At 40.9% G+C, this 20796-nt stretch overlaps 2 protein-coding genes across 3 annotated transcripts; both read right to left on the minus strand.

Moving 5' to 3' along the window:
- Window positions 1–1150: 1150 nt before the first annotated feature.
- On the minus strand, window positions 1151–10483 carry LOC124291136. The gene is made up of 6 exons (XM_046728048.1): window positions 10452–10483; window positions 7375–7428; window positions 6482–6541; window positions 4477–4603; window positions 2120–2252; window positions 1151–1159 (listed from the first exon to the last, which is right to left on the minus strand). The coding sequence occupies exons 2-6, from the start codon at window positions 7403–7405 to the stop codon at window positions 1151–1153; spliced, it is 360 nt and encodes a 119-aa protein (XP_046584004.1). The 5' UTR covers window positions 7406–7428; window positions 10452–10483.
- Window positions 10484–11912: 1429 nt separating this feature from the next.
- Window positions 11913–20796, minus strand: LOC124291147. Of its 2 annotated transcripts, none has more exons than XM_046728070.1 (6): window positions 20671–20796; window positions 18993–19133; window positions 18619–18686; window positions 15123–15365; window positions 13629–13736; window positions 11913–12125 (listed from the first exon to the last, which is right to left on the minus strand). In XM_046728070.1, exons 2-6 carry the CDS (start codon window positions 19104–19106, stop codon window positions 11972–11974), a joined length of 687 nt encoding a protein of 228 aa, XP_046584026.1. In that variant the 5' UTR covers window positions 19107–19133; window positions 20671–20796; the 3' UTR covers window positions 11913–11971. The 2 variants fall into 2 exon arrangements, with proteins under 2 accessions (XP_046584026.1, XP_046584027.1); XM_046728071.1 differs by having other exon boundaries at window positions 18993–19130; window positions 20671–20774.

A 20796-nucleotide genomic window follows, 5' to 3' on the forward strand; every position in this document is an offset into this window, starting at 1 on the left:
TCCAAAAACGTAGGGGAACCTGAACTTTCAATTTGGATAGGAAGTATAAGCATTAACAAAGCTGAAACGTTTCAAAGAGAGGCATCTTATGACCGCACTACCATTTCTCTTTAGCACCACCCCTAAACACAACGATGCACGTGCACAACGCAGTAGCCCTTACACGTGCATGGGGTGTCATTCTTGATTTTGACGGTTTTCAAGAAGGTCGATATATCACTGTAGACCATTAATTTTGACAACCATCTTGCATCACACAGTAGTTAGTGTTTGTTTCTAGCCGGACTGTTTTGGTTTGAAAATGAAAATTCACTTCATACACCAATCATCTTTCAAGAGCGATTACTGTACAAACAACTATGGTCATAAGGAAGTGCAAGTGGTGATGCACTCTCAAAACATTCATTATTATATCAACATTGATTGACTCCGACATATCTCCCAATCTTTTCAATAATAAATTATAAAATGAAGTTCCCCATACTGTTTTTGAAGAGTATATTATAAAACACACATGAAATAGTAAGTGATTAGAAACGTTTTTGAAGTAAATGAGTACAAATGAAACCATCCTCATTTTGCTTTTGATGGTCAAAATAACAGCATACTTTCCAAGAGTACAATATTTCAAGTTCGCTTCAGTGTATTTACGTGGTTGAACATTTGACATGTGGATGTCGCTCAGTGATGTAAAGCGCCTAAAGTCACAGAGTTGCGTTCCAGTTCAACATTGGTTACCATCGATTGTTTTACAAAGTCGGTAACATATAGTCCTTTCATTTATGTCTCCCACCCGTGAAGATCCGGGTTGGAGTCGGTCTTAGGCAACACATGATGTAAGAGGCGACTAACGGGATCGGGTGGTCAGGCTCGCTGACTTGGTTGACACATGTCATTGGTTCCCTGTTGCATAGATCAATGCTCATGCTGTTGGTTACTGGATTTCCTGGTCCAGACTCAATTATTTACAGACTGTCGCCATATAGCTGGAATACTGCTGAGTGCGACGTAACCAACAAACAAACAACCATTTATGTCTCCCTGAATACAGTGCATGGAAATGTGTACATTTAAAGAACAATTCATTAACCCTCTAAAGGTTTACGGATTCGAAAAATATATAGCAGGTTTTTCGATTCCCATACACAGATTACATTTCCTGGAAGGAAGCAATAACATAGGTATATCATTCCAGTGGAAGAATTTACCAATGGGAATTCATCCTTTGTTACATACATGTACACAAATGTGTTAATTCGAAGTATCTCACTTGCTGTGTTGGTTAGCTCAGAGTTGATATAACTATTTTAATCACATGTCAAATGGTGTTAGCAAAACTTCCCAACTCGGAGAATGCATTCCATGGTACATATTGCAGATGATGTCATTACATATGGTGTAGTAATCACCACAGATACTGTTAGACACAGTATGATCGGTAATGAAGTTACACTGTGCTTCAGTAACTATGTATTTTAAAAACCACCACTGTGTAACTAAGGTAGCTATTGGAACTTCTATTGTTGATGTACACACCACTGATCATGAATACAATACGCCTTCCCAAACTAGAAGAACGTCTTTACTAATGTGTTACGCGAGTGACTAGAAGTACAGCGATTTCTGTTTCAAACTGTGCTGCTTTTACCATGTTTGCCCAAACCGGAAGTGATGACATGAAAGAGAAAATGAAGTAAAATGTTATACAAAACGTTGTCAGTTATTCAAAGTATTACATGACCAGCCTGGGTTGGCAGCACTAGGGAGGTGTTGTTTTTTTAAAGGGTCACTGCACGGGGCATATGTTTTTGAACCCGGGAGTAATGTCGTTAAAATGGAAATGCATATGAGAGTGTAGAAAGTAACTAGGTGCAACCGGAAGTGATACCAGTTGTGCGGAAATCCCTGTACCTGTTATAAGTAAATGCTTCATCTGACGGTAATATGGCTCAGCTTTTAGAAACGATACACGCCGGTAAGGTCACCAGATTTGGTAATGTCAAAACGGTTCTTGACACGCAAGTCTGGTGGGAAAGTGTTGGATATTGTGGACGTGAGGCTGTTTCTATTTCTGATTGAAACACATGATCATTGGTGTTGAAAGAAACTTTATACTCACATTTGCGGTTGCTGTTGTCGATGCATTTTCGACACCTTCCTGAGTTGCATTCGACTGTTCTAGTGTTTCGGGAGATGTATTCAGGGAACATGTTACATCACAACATTTGTTCGGATCATCTTTCTTGATATACCTTGGATATAAACAAGGTTAGGTTACGGTGTAAACCCATTACACATTATTCATAAAGTATACCAAATGGATATAGTGATATGGGTTGACCTCCATGGAAGGTAGTGAAAATCGTTGAAAATCATGTGCAAAATCATTTAATAAGTACAGATGATGTGTAAAGTATTCGTCATCTACAATGGCAGTTATATCTGTCTAACGAAATACTGCGATATTAATTCACCCAATGAACCACTGTGTCAGTAATTGCTGCGATTGTGGATGAGAAGACGAAGTAATATAGGTTATCACGCGAGTGTGTTTTGGGATGGTTAATATCCGGCATTAGGATTAATCATTGTATTTAGGGACTGTTCATAATTTATGGCTGGAGGGGGTGATGATGATTTTAAGGGGGGTCACCCATTTTGTTCTGGGGAGAGGGGGTTGGGGTCATCAGTTTCGTACACATGTACTAAGAGGGGTTCAGCAATTTTGTGTGTAAAAGTATTTTAAGATTATGCTTAGAAATTATGGGAAGGGGGAGGGGGGGGGGCTAATTGATTTTGCACATGGTACGCAAGGGGGGTCACTTACGTTGTACGTAAATTTTAGAGGGGGGTCATTCACATTGTACATGCTTCTGCATAAAAGTCATCATCACCCCCCTTGCCATAAATTATGAACGGTCCCTTGGCAAGCCTTGTTTATGCCTAAAGCAGGATGTTAACAATCCAAAAACACACGAGTGTGATCATTCTCACTTTATAATTTTAATTTACTGAATGCGATTTCAATTGCCACAAGTTATGAAACTAAACTTGGAATGTGATATCCATGACGTCACAAATGTATGCGTAGTAATAGGCATACGTTACGTCACAGGCTCGGTGACACAATTTTCTACTGATCACTCAATTGACTGCGGTAGGTCATCTAGTTCCCAGTAAGATTTTATGTTAAAACACGTGTCTACAGATCCTAGCTTCCGTTTGAAAATGAACAACAAAGGTGTGTGGAACTTAAGAAACCTTCAATTAACTTTTTGAACAGATGCAGAATGTTCGAGTGACATTCTGCACCTGGATTCCTGCTCGCTAACACTGACATTCAGTCGGGGATCTGGTGTTGGTATCTTCGTAAGCCCATGAATTTCTATCTTCGCTTCGTAATTCACTCCAATCATGATTACCACACATGAATTTTCTTTATCAAAGCACTGACAGTACCGTAACCACGGCCATCAATCCGGACACGATCGCCGATAGATGGGCGTGACGCCATGTTTGCTTACACTGTGAAAGAAGTCCCTAAAAATGTGCATATGACCTCTCTAATTTGCAGCGTCTTACAGCTGCAGAGCGGGAACGAGCTATCGGAATGGTCCAGATCGGGGCCACCCACGCCCTCATTGCACAAATCTTCGGTTGCTCACGTGTTGCTGTAACCAACTTGATGCAACGTTTCCGACAGACTGAGCAGACCTCATACAGACCAACATACGAAGACCGGTATCTGCGCATCTTCACCTCCGAAACCGATTCCTCACAGTGACGTCATCAGCGACGAATGCCTTAGGTCATCAAGTCAGTTGGCAGACTGTCAGCAGGCGACTCCGGGCTCGAGGTATTAGAGCATTACGACCACTACGAGGACAGTTACTGACCGCTGAACATCTTCGTCGGAGACTGACATGGGTCCGAACTGTACGTCGTTGGCAGTGACGTGACTGGCAGAGGGTCGTCTTCAGTGACGCGAGCAGGTTCGCCTTGTTCAGGGCTGATGGATATTTGTAAAGTTTGTAATGGCCGTTAGTATAATATGTAAGTGATATTTGGCATTTTGAAGTCGTTAGTATGCATGATGAACTGCGATTAAAGATATCCAGATCTTCACCTGAAAATCGGAGCGGTGGGGTAACCTTGTGGTAAAGGCGTTTGATTCCCGGGTTCGATTCCCCACATGGGTACAGTGTGTGAAGCCCATTTCTAGTGTCCCCCGTCGTGATATTGCTGGAATATTGCTAAAAGTGGCCTAAAGGTAAACTCACTCACTCACTCACTCATCTGGTAAGCTGTAGAGGAACAAGTTTATATGGATTGACAGCAGAACTGTTTTCCATAGAAAGTTTGTATTTCGAACTGTTTTCAACACCTGATACCCCCTCCAGCCTGTTCACTAGTTCATAGCCTATAGTGTGTATTCAGTGTATAGGATTCAAGTTACAGAAACATGGTTGTACTCACCTTTTATATTTCGACTCCAACAAGCTTACTGTTGGAGTGTCATACTTTATGTCGGCTAAAGTGCGCCATGTGTCAGAACGAAAAGGACAGTCGAGCTTCAAGGTAATGTCAATGGGCTCTCTTGGTTCTGAAATAGATAGCCGGACATTTACACAATGCCGATTCTAGCAGAGGTATCAAATCCCAATAACAAACTCTGATTGAAACAGCTTATTTGACGGTTGCAGCATGTTTATTTGTTACAAATGTAGAGTTACGCTTAGTACGATATGTGTGGTAAGCCTGGGAATACATGATACGGCTTCATACAGCAAACATAAGTTTGACAACAAAGGTTGAAAGAGTCGTCACTTGCTTTAGCATGACGTCTTCGATGATGGCCTTGTCCTATCAGCTTGTAAGGAAAGCAATAAATTAATGTCTGTTCTTTTTTAGAAAATGGGGAGAAAATGATGAGGCCATCCCAAAATGTCCAGAAATACGAATGAACTGTAGGAACTGAGGGCTGAAAGCGGATGTTTCCAACTGGGTTGGTTGGTTGGTTTGTTGTTTAACGCCGTCACTCAGCAATATTCCAGCTATATGGCGGCGGTTTGTAAATAATCGAGTCTGGACCAGACAATCAAGTGATCAACAGCATAAACATCGATCTATGCAATAGGGATACGATGAATAATGAAGACTGCTTACTTTAAATGTTGATTTTGTAGGTCAAAGTATTTAAAACTAGGACACAAATTGCCCCCAGAGCATACCAGCTGTTGAGGAACTGACTTTCATACTAAAACATCTCTGTACGGGAATAAAATAATTCAGAATATTGTAAGTATAATATTTGCAATATCCCAGCTATATGGCGGCGGTCTAAATAATCGAGCCTGGACCAGATAATCTAGTGATCAACAGCATGAGTATCGATCTATGCAACTTGGATACGATGAATAATGAAGACTGCTTACTTTAAATGTTGATTTTGTAGGTCAAAGTACTTAAAACTAGGACACAAATTGCCCCCAGAGCATACCAGCTGTTGAGGAACTGACTTTCATACTAAAACATCTCTGTACGGGAATAAAATAATTCAGAATATTGTAAGTATAATATTTGCAATATCCCAGCTATATGGCGGCGGTCTAAATAATCGAGCCTGGACCAGATAATCTAGTGATCAACAGCATGAGTATCGATCTATGCAACTTGGATACGATGATATGTGTAACCCAAGTCAACGAGCCAGATCCATCCGATCCCGTTAACCGCCTCTTACGACAAGCACCGGTTGCTGAAGACCAATTTTATTCCGCATCTTTACGGGTAGGGTGCCAATGTAACATATAGTCACTGTATACACTATGAATTTATAACAAGCATTTCTATCACATCGGAAACGGCACCAGAAGTGAGTCAATTCATCTGAAGTCAGTATTCAAAGGTGTCACGTGATCAACTCTTTGGCAGCCATCCAAGTTTGCTAGACCTGATGAGGTAGCTATATTTTTTTGACGATATAACTGTCGTTTTCATTTCGTTTGGTATGAATGTAAGAGGGCGTCTCGGTGATTTCCCTTTTGTCTGCAGTCTTGAATATATCTGATTAAACAAGTAATACAGAAATTCATCAAGTAAGTGGTATGTCAATCATGAACCTCAAACTTCGCTATGAAAGCATTCAAGATTATTTTCAAGATAATTAAAATGAACTCTTGCACACTGGTGACAAGAAACTGCAGTGTAATCAAGGTGTCAATCGATGTGCAGGCTTGGTTTAAGTCCAGGGCAGTTATTCAGTAAAATGAAGGACCTCGTGAGACGAATAGACTGAGCTAAGAAATTTCTGTTGCGACACCTTCCAGGCCATTTTAACTGAAACACAGCTCCGTGAGATAGGTGTCAGGGGACGTATTTTTACTATTTTAGGCCCTGTCGCGAACTTCGCTGTGTCCGCTTTCCATGCTATATCAATCGGTAAGGATGCGAGGGTAGACTTCTCACAATGTAGACATACCTTCTACATCTACATCTGATCTGTGATTCTTTTGGCAGCCCCAGCAGGAATCAGATAATGCTGAAAGAAAGATATGAAACATGGAGATAGTTAAGCTGACAAAACGATTGTATTATTATGTCATATGTGTGCTGCAGTAACATGCAAGCCTGTGATAATTACACTGATACGCTGACCGGCCTCTCGGGTGTCGAACCCGTGAAGATCCGGGTTAGAATTGGTCTTCAGTAACCCATGCTTGTTTAAAAAGCGACTAGGGGAATTGGGTAGTCAGGTTTGCTGATTTTGTTGACACATATCATCGAATCCCAATTGTGTAGATCGATGCTCATGCTGTTGATCACTGGATTGTCTGGTCCAGACTCGATTATTTACAGACCGCCGTCATATAACTGGAATAGTGCGGCTTAAAACAACAACACAACCAAGCAACTCTAGAGTGTCGACTGGTGTATACACGTCGGTTGGTTTGGTTTGGTTTGGTTTGAGTGTAACACAGCTGTGAGGGGAGGTGGGGTAACCAAAGTGATTTGTGCGTTCGCTCATCACGCCGAAGGCCCGGGTTCGAACCCCCACATGTATACAGTGGGTGAAGCCCATTGCTGGTGTCCCCGCTGGAATATTGCTAAAAGCGGCGTTAAGACTGCTTTGAAAACTGTTTCAGATTAACAGTATGTGAGACGAAGGGTGTTAATAAACAACCCTGGTTTCGTACTGACGACCAATCAGAACGGTGGCTAATCTTAGATGTAAAAGACTCAGGATTTATTCATTCCACTGGGACATCCATGAGCCGCAGTTTAACATTGTCCCTCTTCAATGTCGCCATTTACCTCAGACATTGAAGTGGAGTTAGTAGGATTACAAATGAACAACTTCATCATTATACTTACCAAACAGAAGTAGAAGATAACGTAAATACATGTTGCCCTTCGCAGTCTCAAGCTCTGAAAGATAGGGCCAGAGTGAAACATATTTATGCATGTTATAAAGCATGTTCTTATTACTATAATTACGTACTGTAAGAGTACCTTGAATGGGCACATCCAAACCAAATTCCCATATGAACATGTGCATAGGTATAGATTCACAACAAAATTGAAATTCATTTTGGTTTCATTCAGGCTATACAAATATGCCTTTAATATTTTTGAGGACGGCGAAATAAATACTTACATATATGTGGAACTAACATCAAAACAATCACGTCCGTCAAACTGACTTTGTGACATCGTTTTTCTTAATCATCTTCAAGATAACCCATGTTGATATAATCGTAATTGCACCCAAAAGAACATGTTTGCTTGTGCCTCAATGCAGACAAGTTCTGAAAATGTTACCAGTGCCACTGCCATTCATATTTCGTATTTGTTTTGATGCCAGCATCCACGAGGCAGTAGCAAATGGTGGAATGTCTAACGGGTCATTAAGGCCCAAGGCCAAGGTACAGCTAATATAATGAAGTATTTTAAAATTTTACAGTGTCAGTTTGTGGCATGTTTAATGTAAGTTGCTAAATGTTTAAGATGACTTACATCGGAGGACTGCAACACTGTTATCGCTCAGAGTCTGATCAAGGGGGTCATAGGAATCAGAAATTTGCTTTTGTTCTTCATAAAGTGTCTGTTGTGCAGTTTTTAGGGTTAAAGAGAAAAACTTGACAGCATTGTTCAATGTTGTATAGAATTATTCCTAATCCATCTTTAAGCCAACATGCGCAGCAGATTTAGACAGATGCTCTATTCGAAGATTTCACCAGTTTTCATCATGAGAACTTAAAATATGATAAACAAAAGTTTGGATATCTTTGGACTCGAGCACCAAACTAGCTCTGTGTGAAACACTGAATTTGCTAAATAGGCGTGCATACTTTTTATGCACCAATTCGGGGAAACGAGAAGAAATTATTTATCCTATTTATCTTGATGGAACGTGGATAAATGCAAATCAAACGCCATCTTATCAGTGACACGACATTAGTCAAAACTCGTAAGATACCTCAAGGAAGTGAGTGAAGTTTTACGCCGCACTCAGCAATATTCCAGCTGTATGGCTGCGGTCTGTAAATAATCAAGCCTGGACCAGACAATCCGGTGCTCAACAGCATGACCATCGATCTACTCAGTTGTGTCAACCACGTCACCGAGCCTGACCACCCAATCCCGTTAGTCGCCTCTTACGACAAGCATGGGTTACTGAAGATCAGTTCTAACCTGGGTCGCCAAGTCAGAAATTTCTGCATAACCAAATACCCGGATCTTCACGGGTCTGTAACCACAAGGGAAATGAGACTTATTATTGTAATGCGGTTCAAACTGGAATTTCTTACGACATTGCAAATTGTTTTCTTTCTTCGTAAATTAACACAACCAGACTGAAATGAACTATAAGGTATTTGCAGAATTTGCAAAGGTACAGCTTTCTCCTGCTTCCCCACATCCTTGATAATCTCCAGGGTATACGTTCCGATAAATCTCGGAAAGTATACCTGGAGATAATCGAGGATGGCTTCCCCAGAGTTCGGTTGTAATGGACACCATATGTTTGGGACCCACATGAAGATAGGTCCAGCCTTGGCTTTGAAAAAAGCCAAAATGACCTCATGGTTGTCAAGGCAAGGTGTAGTGTACTCAAGAAGGGGCACTAGAACTCTTTGAAATCATACAACAAACATCCTGAAATGTACTTAATAGACACAATTTTGAAGAATCATGGACAAGCAGTCTTGGGTCTGCTCCCATACCATTATGACCTGGGGTTCTTTTCACGAAGCAGTGTTTACTAAGGTTAACCTTAACTCCCATTCTTTTACATTGCACTAAGGTTACCGCAGTGACTTACGATCACCTTAGTGCTTTGTGAAAGGAGGCCCTGAACCCGATAGAACTCATCCAGGGTAATTTGAAAGATCAGTACCAAAAAATATTTCACTCGAACTGCAAGATGTTAAAAATCATTGTAAAAGAAGAACTATCAGTTGTTATACCGCATCTGAGTTATCATTGCAGAGATCCTGTAGTTAACGTAGAAAGCAATATTGGTTCAAAGGTGATCTACATAGAACACGTGTCAGCCAACATGTAGTCAGCCCAGCCCAGGATGACGACACAGTAAATATAACCCGTGAAGATCCAGGTTAGAATTGATCTTCTGTAGCCCATGCTTGTCGTAATAGGCGACTAACGGGACCGATGGTCAGGATCACTGACTTAGATTGATGTTCATGCTGTTGATCAGTATCCCAATTGCGTAGATTGATGTTCATGCTGTTGATCACGGGATTGTCTGGTCCAGACTCGATTATTTACAGACCGCCGCCATATAGCTGGAATATTGCTGAGTGCGGCGTAAAACTAAACTCACTCACTCACTTAAATGCTATTGAGGAACAGTTGTCTCAAGATGAGTGTTGAAAGTAAGAGCTTCTTCACTTTTGAGACGCTCCCTTTACATGTCAAACTGACATGACACACATTGTAAGCGTGACCTCAGGTCCTGCACGAGAATCACTTGTTTACATGCCCCGCCATGACATTCCCCCAGCTGCAACATCACCCTGAATATTGTCATCAAAGCAAACACAAAGCACGAGAGTTATATTTGTTTTTTCACAACTGTACGAGAGGCTTTTAAAAACTGGTTTCAATTCCGATAGGTGTAAATATACATCCATGAATTTGAACTAATTTGAAGATAATTTGTGGGAAAACTGTGGTCCAAAAGCAAATATTTTGATCTATTATATAGGATCCGAGAAATTTAAAAGCTATGTACTTATAGCAAGTATATCCTGTGTTATAGCTAGGATACAATCAAAGTAAGCCACAGTACAAGGGCCTATATGCTTTCTACACTATATCCTTACATCAGGTTTATCATCCTTGCATTTGTAGTCGAATTATTGAACATAATTGTTACTGATACCAAGTTAATCGGCTTAACTCTGTCACGAACGTATACATGTACTTACTGTTGGTGCTGTCCCATCTTCTTATGTAAGTGTTACTGATGAAACACTGCTGGCAGTTTGACATTGGCAGTTGATTATCAACAAGTATCAAGTATCTGTGGAGTCCATGTGGTTCCACTTACACTGTATAACAACACTAATGGGAAGTTTACTTTATCAAAGATCCGGGTTAGAATTTGTCTTCAGTAACACATCCTTGTCAAAAGAGGCGACTATCCGGATCGGGTGGTCAGTCTCGCTGACCTGGTTAACACATGTCATTCTATTTCAATTGTGTAGATCGATGCTAATGTTGTTGATCACTGGATTGTCTGACTCGATTATTTATAGACCGCAGCCATATAACTGGAATAATGCTGAGTGCGGCGTAAAACCACTTGGGTACCCAACCTCCCGCCGAAAAGAGGAGGGAGGAATCGTGGCATCTGGGTCACAACATCCAGTCTACCAACAGATTGACACCGAAGACGCTGGTTCGATTCCTCACATAGTAGCACATATGTGTGAAGCCTATTCCTGGTGGAATGTTGCTAAAAGCGGCGTAAAAATAAACACACTCGCTCCAACAGACTGGGACACTTTCACTTTTGCGGAGACTGGAATGCGTTTCGTTCGCTCTTGAAGCGTAAAAGGAACCTTTGAAATAATCGAATTCTTCTGGTGATAACTTCGATTTACTCATTATTTCTCTTGTCCACACTAGCCATCCTCGATAACAGTGTATTATATCTCCACCTTAATTGACCCGTGAAGATCCGAGTTAGAATTGATCTTCAGTAACCCATGCTTGTCGTAAGAGGCGACTAACGGGATCGGGTGGTCAGGCTCGCTGACTTGATTGACAAATGCCATCGTATCTCAAATTGTGTAGATAGATGATCATGCTGTTGATCATTGGATTGTCTGGTCCAGACTCGATTATTGCTTGTGCGGCGTAAAACCAAACTCATTCGCTCCATCTTAATATGTGACAAAATTCGATACAAATCGGTGTGCGCCCAATTTGAACGACATGGTGCTAAAAACAGCAGTGCAAAACTTTAAATTATGATGGTGTGATGAGAGAAATGAAGATGGCGACGTGCCTCCAAAACAAAGCTGTGATGGCGAATACTTCCAGGGTATTGTCACTTAAGAATGAATTTGTGATAAACACTACCCATCGTCTATTATTCCATAATCTGTGATTTCAATTATTCAGTTGTTCAGTAGGAATAAATATAGAAATGAAATAATTGCGATTTTCGTTATCCCTTTCAATATTTCAAATCTGTTAAATGCACATAGTCTTATCTTGGGGTTATGCTACTAATTGTACACTTGTTAAGATGCTGTATTTCCTTTTCAGAGTAGCGTCCCTTTTGCCTGCAAGAAACCAATAATCGTGTTTTATTCCAAGATTCCTCCATGGTTTTTCAGCCAACGTCTTCGTGGGTTTCACAAAAGCAAGTAAAAGGTGAATGTAAAAGACAAGGTTTAATGCCTGTTGTTTTTTAATTACATTTTCTGAAAATTGTCCTTTAAGTGTTGATACACTTGCAGCATCCGGGTACCTGTACCCATTCTATGTTGTACTTCCGATTGTCATGGGTACCACGTTGAGGGTCTTCAGTGACAGCGGTTGCCGACTCATACCTTTGTATGCACTTTCCATACTGGAAGTTCGTCACATGTCTGCAACGAGAGAAACAGGACTGATCATCACGATGAATGGTTTGCCAAGTATGACAAGGATGAGTGTAGACTAAGCTTAATACCTCTGTAAAAAGTATTTCTTTCACAGTTGGACTAACAAGTCACAAATATACTATCCCAAAAAAGAAACGCATATGCCACTGCGAAAACATCAGTTTAGAAGAAGGAAATGTCTGTACAACCAAGTGGATAATTTTTGATAACGTGAGCGTGATGGTGACGACGTAGCACGGTCCCGACGTCCAGTCTCCTGGCTCTCAGTCCAATCTCGCTCAACCTGTTCCGTACCGTTTGACCGGATATCCTCCGAAGTCAAGGCACCCGGGCGGCTGTGCACTCACCCCTGGCAGTACCATCACGCAAATGTAGTACCCAGATGTACCGATCTTGGGCTACAGTGGTGACTCGAGGTCTGCCTGTAAGGCGACGGTAATTTGTTATACCTGTTTGGTTGTAACGAGCTGCAAGCCGTGATATTGTGCTCAGACTAACATTCAGACGCCTGGTAATCTCCAGCGTGCATTCTTTCAATGGCGATGGTTCGTGTCGCAGCATCAAGACGTGGCGTAGTGATTTGACCTGGAAACTCCTTCAAAACGAATGCCGATTTCCGTAAGTAATCTGGATTTTTATAGCCAGACAGTGCATGCTTTTTTGTTGCACAATTTCAACTGGAAGGTGATTTTTTTGCGTTGTGGCGGTGCGTTTTTAATCCTTGTAAGAAATCTCACCAAAATGAACATTTTCAGGTACAGACGATTTTTTACTTGTGCAATTGTGTAAAATCACGTTATCAACACTTTTGTTACATATTTTGACGATTGTTTGCAAACTAAAGGTAATTTATATATGTTTTAAATGCAAGTATATTATGTACATGTATATTATGTACATGCCCAGCTAACACACAGCATTTTCAACACAGGGGCCTGTAACGCTAAAAACTGCCATCAAGGTAGATAGTAATACTGTCACTGACGGGGCCTCAGTATTATATAAAGGGAAAGGGATGTAACGAGGTCAACGCACCAAGTTCGTTTCAGGGCGAATTCAACAATGCTCACTGTATTTATCCCATTTAAAGTATGCACACATTTCAAGCCAATAGATTTACCTACAAAATGAGACATACAGCACAAAAATCGAAGCTCCCAAAGTATTGCTTCGATTCTTGTGCTGTATGTCATGGCCTTCTCACTTCCAAGACTTGAACTCGAACGAACACATGTCGGATGAGCTGGGAAGACAGCAGATGAATAAACCCCTGACCTTGCAAGAACTTGGGCTAGCCCTCCGATCACAATATACTGTACGTACAGGTTCTCCACGAGGAGACGTTCTGTTGTCGCTATGTCCGCTCTGAGCAGTTGCACCCGTTATTGACTGCGCCTGTGCCAACAGTTTTGTCAATTTGATGTTCGCAATTCCAACTATTGCCCTGTCACTGTAAATTTACTGATAGGTTCGAATTGTTATACTCACTGACATTGCTCAAACTTGAAAAACTGCTTGACGGTATGAAATTGGGCTATCTTCTTCTTCTCGCCGTACACGTTGAGAAGGTGACTTTTAGACTTAAAATACGTTATCCTGCAAACAAAAATGAAAATGGGCAATGAGCTCAATATGAAGTATTCATTTGTAAATGAAATATTTGACAGTTTGCCTGTCATATGTTTTCAAAATAACATCGTGTGTTCTCGGTATCAAAGTATAATTAATAAATCAAGTGAGTTAGGCCTTCCCAGCTGAAAGTGCATATACTGCATGTTTCGTGATAAGAAATACATAAAAACCCAAGATCAGTGGTGTCGTGCTAAGCAGTACGACATTGCGGCATTACCAAAAACATTCACCAAATAATACCACATATTATCGACCAAGATCAACTGTATTGGATACAATATCGGTCAAATTGCCGGATATTAATATTTCAATTTCTTTCATATTTATACGAGTGAGTATTGTTTTCCTCTGCTTTAAGCATTATTCCAGCAATGTCACGGCTGGGGACACCAGAAATGGGCTTCACACATTGTACCCATGAGGGGAATCGAACCCGGGTTTTCGGCGTGATGAGCGGACGCTTTAACTACTAGGCTACCCCCACCCCTTATATTTTTATGAAGAAATCATGAAATCTCAGTGTTGCAGCTCAGTAGGATCAAGGGCTCTTGATACTTGACGTCTTATGATGCCTAAGAGGCATGAAGGCAACTGCTTTGTGGCATGTAAAGGAATAGGATTGTTGTGTAGAAGCGGTATGCTTGTCGCAAAGAGTCCGATCACATGATCAAAAGGTGCACATGGCTGATAGTGTAGCACCAAGCCTTGTGTCAGAAAACACTTTCAATCGGTTTGTCTGGTCTGGTCTTCTTTGAGTGGCACTGTAGAAGCTTGGAAGTAAAACACAGACACACTTTATGGATAACAGCTTCTTTATTTCGTGAGAGCGACACTTTCGATACAGATTATTGTACCGTTGTCCGTGCTTGACAGCGGTACAAGAATCTGTCAGCTTCTTTGGGGCATGTAAAGGAATAGGATTACAGTGTAGAGGTGGTATGCGGGTCGAAAGAGTCACTTCTTTGAGTGTCATTGTAGAAGTTGGGAAGTACGGAGAACGGTACAAGAATCTGTATCGAAACGTCGCTCTCACGAAATAGAATAGATGTTATCTATAAAGTTTGTCTATGTTGGTATAGGCTCGATTGCAGGCAGATCACCATGATATAGCTACATTAATGGTTTCAACATCATTCACTCGCTACCTGGGGCGGTGGGGTAGCCTTGTGGTTAAAGCGCCCGTTCGTCAGGCTTAAGACCCGGGTTCGATTTCCCACATGGGTACAATCTGTGAAGCCAATATCTGGTGTCACCCGTCGTGATATTGCTGAAATATTGCTAAAAGCGACGTAAAATCAAACTCACTCACTCAACCACTAGCTACCTCCAATCATGAGCATGGTGACGTACGTTTGACAACAGGCGTGGAATGTAACGAGGCCCGGGGCCATCCTCCGGTCCCTGTGGTACTTCGGTGTGTGCGTCGCGTGGCATGAGACTTGGCAAGAAGCCTCGTCCTCCACGCTGGAGTTCACTTCATGGTACTGGGAGGAGATGTTGAAAAATGTCTGTTCGAAGTCAAATTGCTGCTCCACCGTCCTGAAGAACCCAGGGAACCGCTCACTGACCTGGTCTTCGAGGTTCCCAGTGTGCCTGAAGGGAAGAGCATCCATTTCATATCATTATTGCTATTAATATTAATGTTTATGGACAGGTTACTTCTAAAGAATTTGAAGTTGTATTACAACTTGATGTTCCTTGTTGAAATAGAGATTGTGCAAACCGTTACTTTGCAGGAAACATTGATGTTCATTGACATTCTTGTTCATAGCCACTTCACGTGAAAGAAAAAAACATCTTATTCATAGCCACATCACGTGAAAGAAAAAAACATCTTATTCACAGCCACGTCACGTGAATTGGTGATGGCATAGTCAGTGCACTCAAAGGAGTAATTACAACATTTAATCTGCCACGCCTAAATGGTCCTTACTGCAGTATTTCTACAGGTCTCTCCTACAGGTCTCTTCAATGCCTCTCTCATACAAGGACTGTCGTTTACATACCCTTTTGTACATAAACAGACTGACAAATGTACATACACAAATGTTCGTACACTTCGTCCATAGAAGAATTGACAAATATACTTTTCATATGAGGTTTGACGTATGTACCAAGGCTTCTCTCCATATAAGCACTGCCACGTGTACTAACATTTGTTTCCATATCAGTATGGTCATATGTGCTTACACTTCCCTCCATATAAGGAGTGTCACATGTGCTTACACTTCCTTCCATATAAGGAGTGTCACATGTGCTTACACTTCCTTCCATATAAGGAGCGTCACGTGTGCTTACACTTCCCTCCATATAAAGGAGAGTGTGCTTACACTTCCTTCCATATAAGGAGTGTCACTTCCATATAAGGAGTGTGCTTACACTTCCCTCCATATAGGAGAGTCACGCGTGCTTACACTTCCCTCCATATAAGGAGCGTCACGTTTGCTTACACTTCCTTCCATATAAGGAGCGTCACATGTGTGCTTACACTTCCCTCCATGTAAGTACTGTCACATGTGCTTACACGTTCCTCCATATAAGGAGCGTCACTGTGCTTACATGTGCTTACCTTCCATATAAGGAGCGTCACATAAGGAGAGTGTGCTTACACTTCCTCCATATAAGGAGCGTCACATCCATGTGCTTACACTTCCCTCCATGCTAACAAAGTGAGTGTCACAGGAGAGTGCTTGTTCCTCCATATAAGGAGCGTCACGTGTGCTTACACTTCCCTCCATATAAGGAGTGTCACATGTGTGCTTACACTTCCCTCCATATAAGGAGTGTCATAATGTGCTTACACTTCCCTCCATGTAAGTACTGTCACGTGTGCTTACACTTCCTTCCATATAAGGAGCGTCTTCCCAGCGTCACGTGTGCTTACACTTCCCTCCATATAAGGAGTGTCACATGTGCTTACACTTCCCTCCATGCTTACAAGGAGTGCCACATGTGCCTACACTTCCCTCCATATAAGGAGCGTCACATGTGCTTACACTTCCCCTCCATGTAAGTACTGTCACGTGTGCTTACACTTCCTTCCATATAAGGAGTGTCACATTTGCTTACACTTACCTCCATATAAGGAGTGTCACATGTGCTTACACTTCCCTCCATGTAAGTACTGTCACGTTTGCTTACACTTTCCTCCATATAAGGAGCGTCACATGTGTGCTTACACTTCCCTCCATAAAATGAGGGTCGAATATGTTTACACTTCCTTCCATATAAGGAGAGTCACGTGTGCTTACACTTCCCTCCATATAAGGAGCGTCACATGTGTGCTTCCACTTCCTCCATATAAGGAGTGTCACATGTGCTTACACTTTCCTCCATATAAGGAGCGTCACATGTGTGCTTACACTTCCCTCCATAAAATGAGGGTCGAATATGTTTACACTTCCTTCCATATAAGGAGAGTCACGTGTGCTTACACTTCCCTCCATATAAAGAGCGTCACATGTGCTTACACTTTTTTCCATCTGAGGAACATATATATTCATGTTTGTATTTTAACATGTGCTTTCACTGCTTTTGTTATGAGGATTGGCATATGTAACACAATGGAGTGACACATGTGCTTACACTTCTCTCCATGTATGGATCGACACATGTACCACAGTGACTGACACACGTATTTATACTTGCCTCCATATGCATTGACACATGTCAACAGATTGACAGATGTACTTACACTTTCCTCCATATAAGGATCGATATATGATACATTTTCCACAACAGATTGACAGATGTACTTCTACACTTCCTCTCCATATAAGGATTGATACATTTTACCACAACAGTCATGCAATTTCTACATGTGTTACATGTACTCTCCATATAAGGATTGATACATTTACCACAACAGATTGACAGATGTACTTCTACATGTACTCTCCATATAAGGATTGATACATTTACCACAACAGATTGACAGATGTACTTCTACATGTACTCTCCATATAAGGATTGATACATTTACCACACAGATTGACTGATGCTTACACTGTACTCTCCATAGGATTGATACATTTACCACAACAGATTGACAGATGTACTTGTACATGTACTTCCATATTTCCTACATTTACCACAACAGATTGACAGATGTGCTTACACTTTCTCCATATAGGAGGATACATGTGCTTACATTTGTACTCAACAGATCTGATAAGGATTGAGGTCGAATACATGTCCATATACACTTCCTTCCATATACAGAGAGACACGATGTACATTTTACACTTCATGTACCTCCATATACCACAAAGATTGAGAGCGTGATACATTTACCACAACAGATTGAACATGATTGATGTACTCTCCAGATGTACTTTCTACACTTTCTCCATATGATTGAACATATATACAACATGTTTGTATTTTAAGATGATGTACTTCTACATGTACTCTCCTATAAGGATTGATACATATGAGGATTGGCATATGTACTCTCCATATAAGGATTGATACATTTACCACAACAGATTGACAGATGTACTTCTACATGTACTCTCCATATAAGGATTGATACATTTACCACAACAGATTGACAGATGTACTTCTACATGTACTCTCCATATAAGGATTGATACATTTACCACAACAGATTGACAGATGTACTTCTACTTCTCTCGATATAAGTATTGACACGTGTACCACAATGGATTGGCACATGTACCACAATGGATTGACACATGTACCGCAATGGATTGACACACGGATTTATACTTCCCTCCTTATAAGGAATAACACATGTACCACAATGGATTGACAAATGTATTGACACTTCTTTTCAGTGTATGGATTGACGCGTGTACCACATTGGATTGGCTGGTGTACTTACACTTCTCTCCAAATAAGGACTGCCAAACTGGTTATGGTTATGACACAGCACAACGTCACTATGACAATCTGTAAACACGTAGGAAAGCAACATACACTGCAAATGACATTTACTGTACAATTATTTCGGATTGCAGAACAACGAGAATCCAAGATCCAATGGGCAAATTGTAAGCCTGAGATTAAAATGGCACATAGTACGGGATGATCACAGAGTCGAATACATGATTTTGATTTAAGCCACAGCAATATCCCAGTTATGCTAAGATGCCTGTCTGTTAACCTGACCAGACAAACCAATGGCCGAGAGAATGAGCACCGATAACAAAAGGTATTAGATGTATTCATTTTCAATAATTATTCACCGATTCCTACCCATACGCGTGTCGTGCAGCATGTCTGTGTGGGTGTCTTGTCAGATGCAGCTGCCCGAACACCCGGTGTTGTCACTTGGCCCGCACTTAGCACTCTGCTTCCTTGCTTGACCATACTGCTGTGGCATTCAGTGTAGGACTGCTGGGTATCCGGAAACGATTAGGAACGTATTATTCTTCTGTGTGATCTTGCTGAACTAATACCAGACGTATTTAACAAATTCCAGTATTGATTTCTGATTCACAAGGCAAAACAGGTAGGTTGATGCTGTTTCCATGCAAATTGGTTTTAATTTGTACTGACAAATCTGAAGTCAGATTTATCGAAGATTATTCTAAACTATATTCAAAAACTCGCTCTATCGAAGATTAATCTAAACTCAATATCGAAAAAAACTTCGCTCTTTAAGCAGTGCAGGATACATACTGTCGTTAAAACTCTTCGTGAGACAATTTGTGATCTGAACACGGTTTTTAGAACAAAGGGGTGTAGGTATATCCCTGTACTTCTATTTTTGTTATCATACAAATACCATTTCAAAATATCTTTTCACTTTAAGAATGATATTGTCATTTTAATGTTCAGGTCCAAAATCTGAATCATGCTTTTCTGTGTTACCTTCATCGGGGCTCCAGATAAGGGCCGTATCGGCGTATGTACGGATAAAAAATATGCACGATACAGTAGGAAATAATTTAGAAAATGTAGCAGATACGCACCACAGCAATGGTTTACGGTCTTAGAATCATTTACAGACGTATTTATCTGAAAAAAATGTTGTTTTATTGTTAATTGACCTGTTTACACAAGAGTAGCAATGTTGTGGTGCATATATGAAACGAAACAAGATTACTGATAGTCCATTAACTTCCATTCAGTACTCTAAATGTACACTTAAGGTTTTCCAGTACTCAGTATTGAACAAATAAGGAGTACGTACTCCTGATGTTGAAAAATTATCTGGAGCCCTGCTTCATTTTATGTTGTAAAACGATAATAACCTCAGCTTGTATTTATGACGGGTGCCACGGGTGGGGCAGGATATGCTCACACCTGTTCGCGAACATCTGTTATCATCACAACTTGTTGGTGTTTCATAGACTCATGCTCATTATGTAATAGGAAATGTACAATCGACTTTCCTTTTAGCTCAAATTTCTTAAGGATATGGACTGGGTTTTGCCGATTCCATATAGCGTGGAAACGGTAAGATTAACAATGTGTGAGTGAATTTGGTTTTACGCCGCACTCAATATTCCAGCTATATGGAAACATATATACACAAAGAACTTAGTCAAGCACCCCCTGACATAATATCACGATTGAATGAGCCCCGATCTTAACCATTTGGAGAATATTTGTACAGACCCTGGCCCAACTGGAAGCTGCTTTACACGAGGAATAGCAGGATCAGGAGCCTGACAGAGGGTATAAGGAGGAGGGTGCTGGCTGTCATACAGTCACATGGAGGTTACACTCGGTATTGTCCTTGAATCGTGTCAGACACGCAAAATGACATTTTAAATGTTTTCATTCGGCAACATTAAACATTCAACATTAAACATAGAGGATAATTCAGCCAGTATGTGACTTTGGAATATACAAACGATTTCCTATTCAGCTGTTAAAAGTTACAAAAACGTAAGTGGTCATTTAAGTAGATGATCCGTTCCCTTACCTTAATACAAGGGTTCCTTCAGAGACTGCCAGCATGTGATCCTTGTACGGATCTGTCTAGTTGGCTGAATATGGGACGGACGAGACCTTCAGCTTCCTGTCATTAAATCATTACGTTGTCTACGCT

This window comes from Haliotis rubra, unplaced genomic scaffold (genome assembly GCF_003918875.1).
Source record: "Haliotis rubra isolate DU_JTF1 unplaced genomic scaffold, ASM391887v1 Scf483, whole genome shotgun sequence".
NCBI lineage: Eukaryota > Metazoa > Mollusca > Gastropoda > Lepetellida > Haliotidae > Haliotis > Haliotis rubra.

What these genes read in the sequence shown, in the direction of transcription:
- LOC124291136 (XM_046728048.1), bottom strand. Translation starts at nt 7,405, where the DNA reads ATGTATTTACGTTATCTTCTACTTCTGTTTG. An exon ending in TTATCTTCTACTTCTGTTTG is followed by an intron (nt 6,542 to 7,374) that starts GTAAGTATAATG and finishes TCTTTCTTTCAG; the next exon opens with CATTATCTGATTCCTGCTGG. An exon ending in TTGGAGTCGAAATATAAAAG is followed by an intron (nt 2,253 to 4,476) that starts GTGAGTACAACC and finishes TTTATATCCAAG; the next exon opens with GTATATCAAGAAAGATGATC.
- LOC124291147 (XM_046728070.1), bottom strand. Translation starts at nt 19,106, where the DNA reads ATGGTCAAGCAAGGAAGCAGAGTGCTAAGTGCGGGCCAAGTGACAACA. An exon ending in TTCCACGCCTGTTGTCAAAC is followed by an intron (nt 13,737 to 15,122) that starts GTACGTCACCAT and finishes TTTTGTTTGCAG; the next exon opens with GATAACGTATTTTAAGTCTA. An exon ending in TTCAAGTTTGAGCAATGTCA is followed by an intron (nt 12,126 to 13,628) that starts GTGAGTATAACA and finishes CTCTCGTTGCAG; the next exon opens with ACATGTGACGAACTTCCAGT.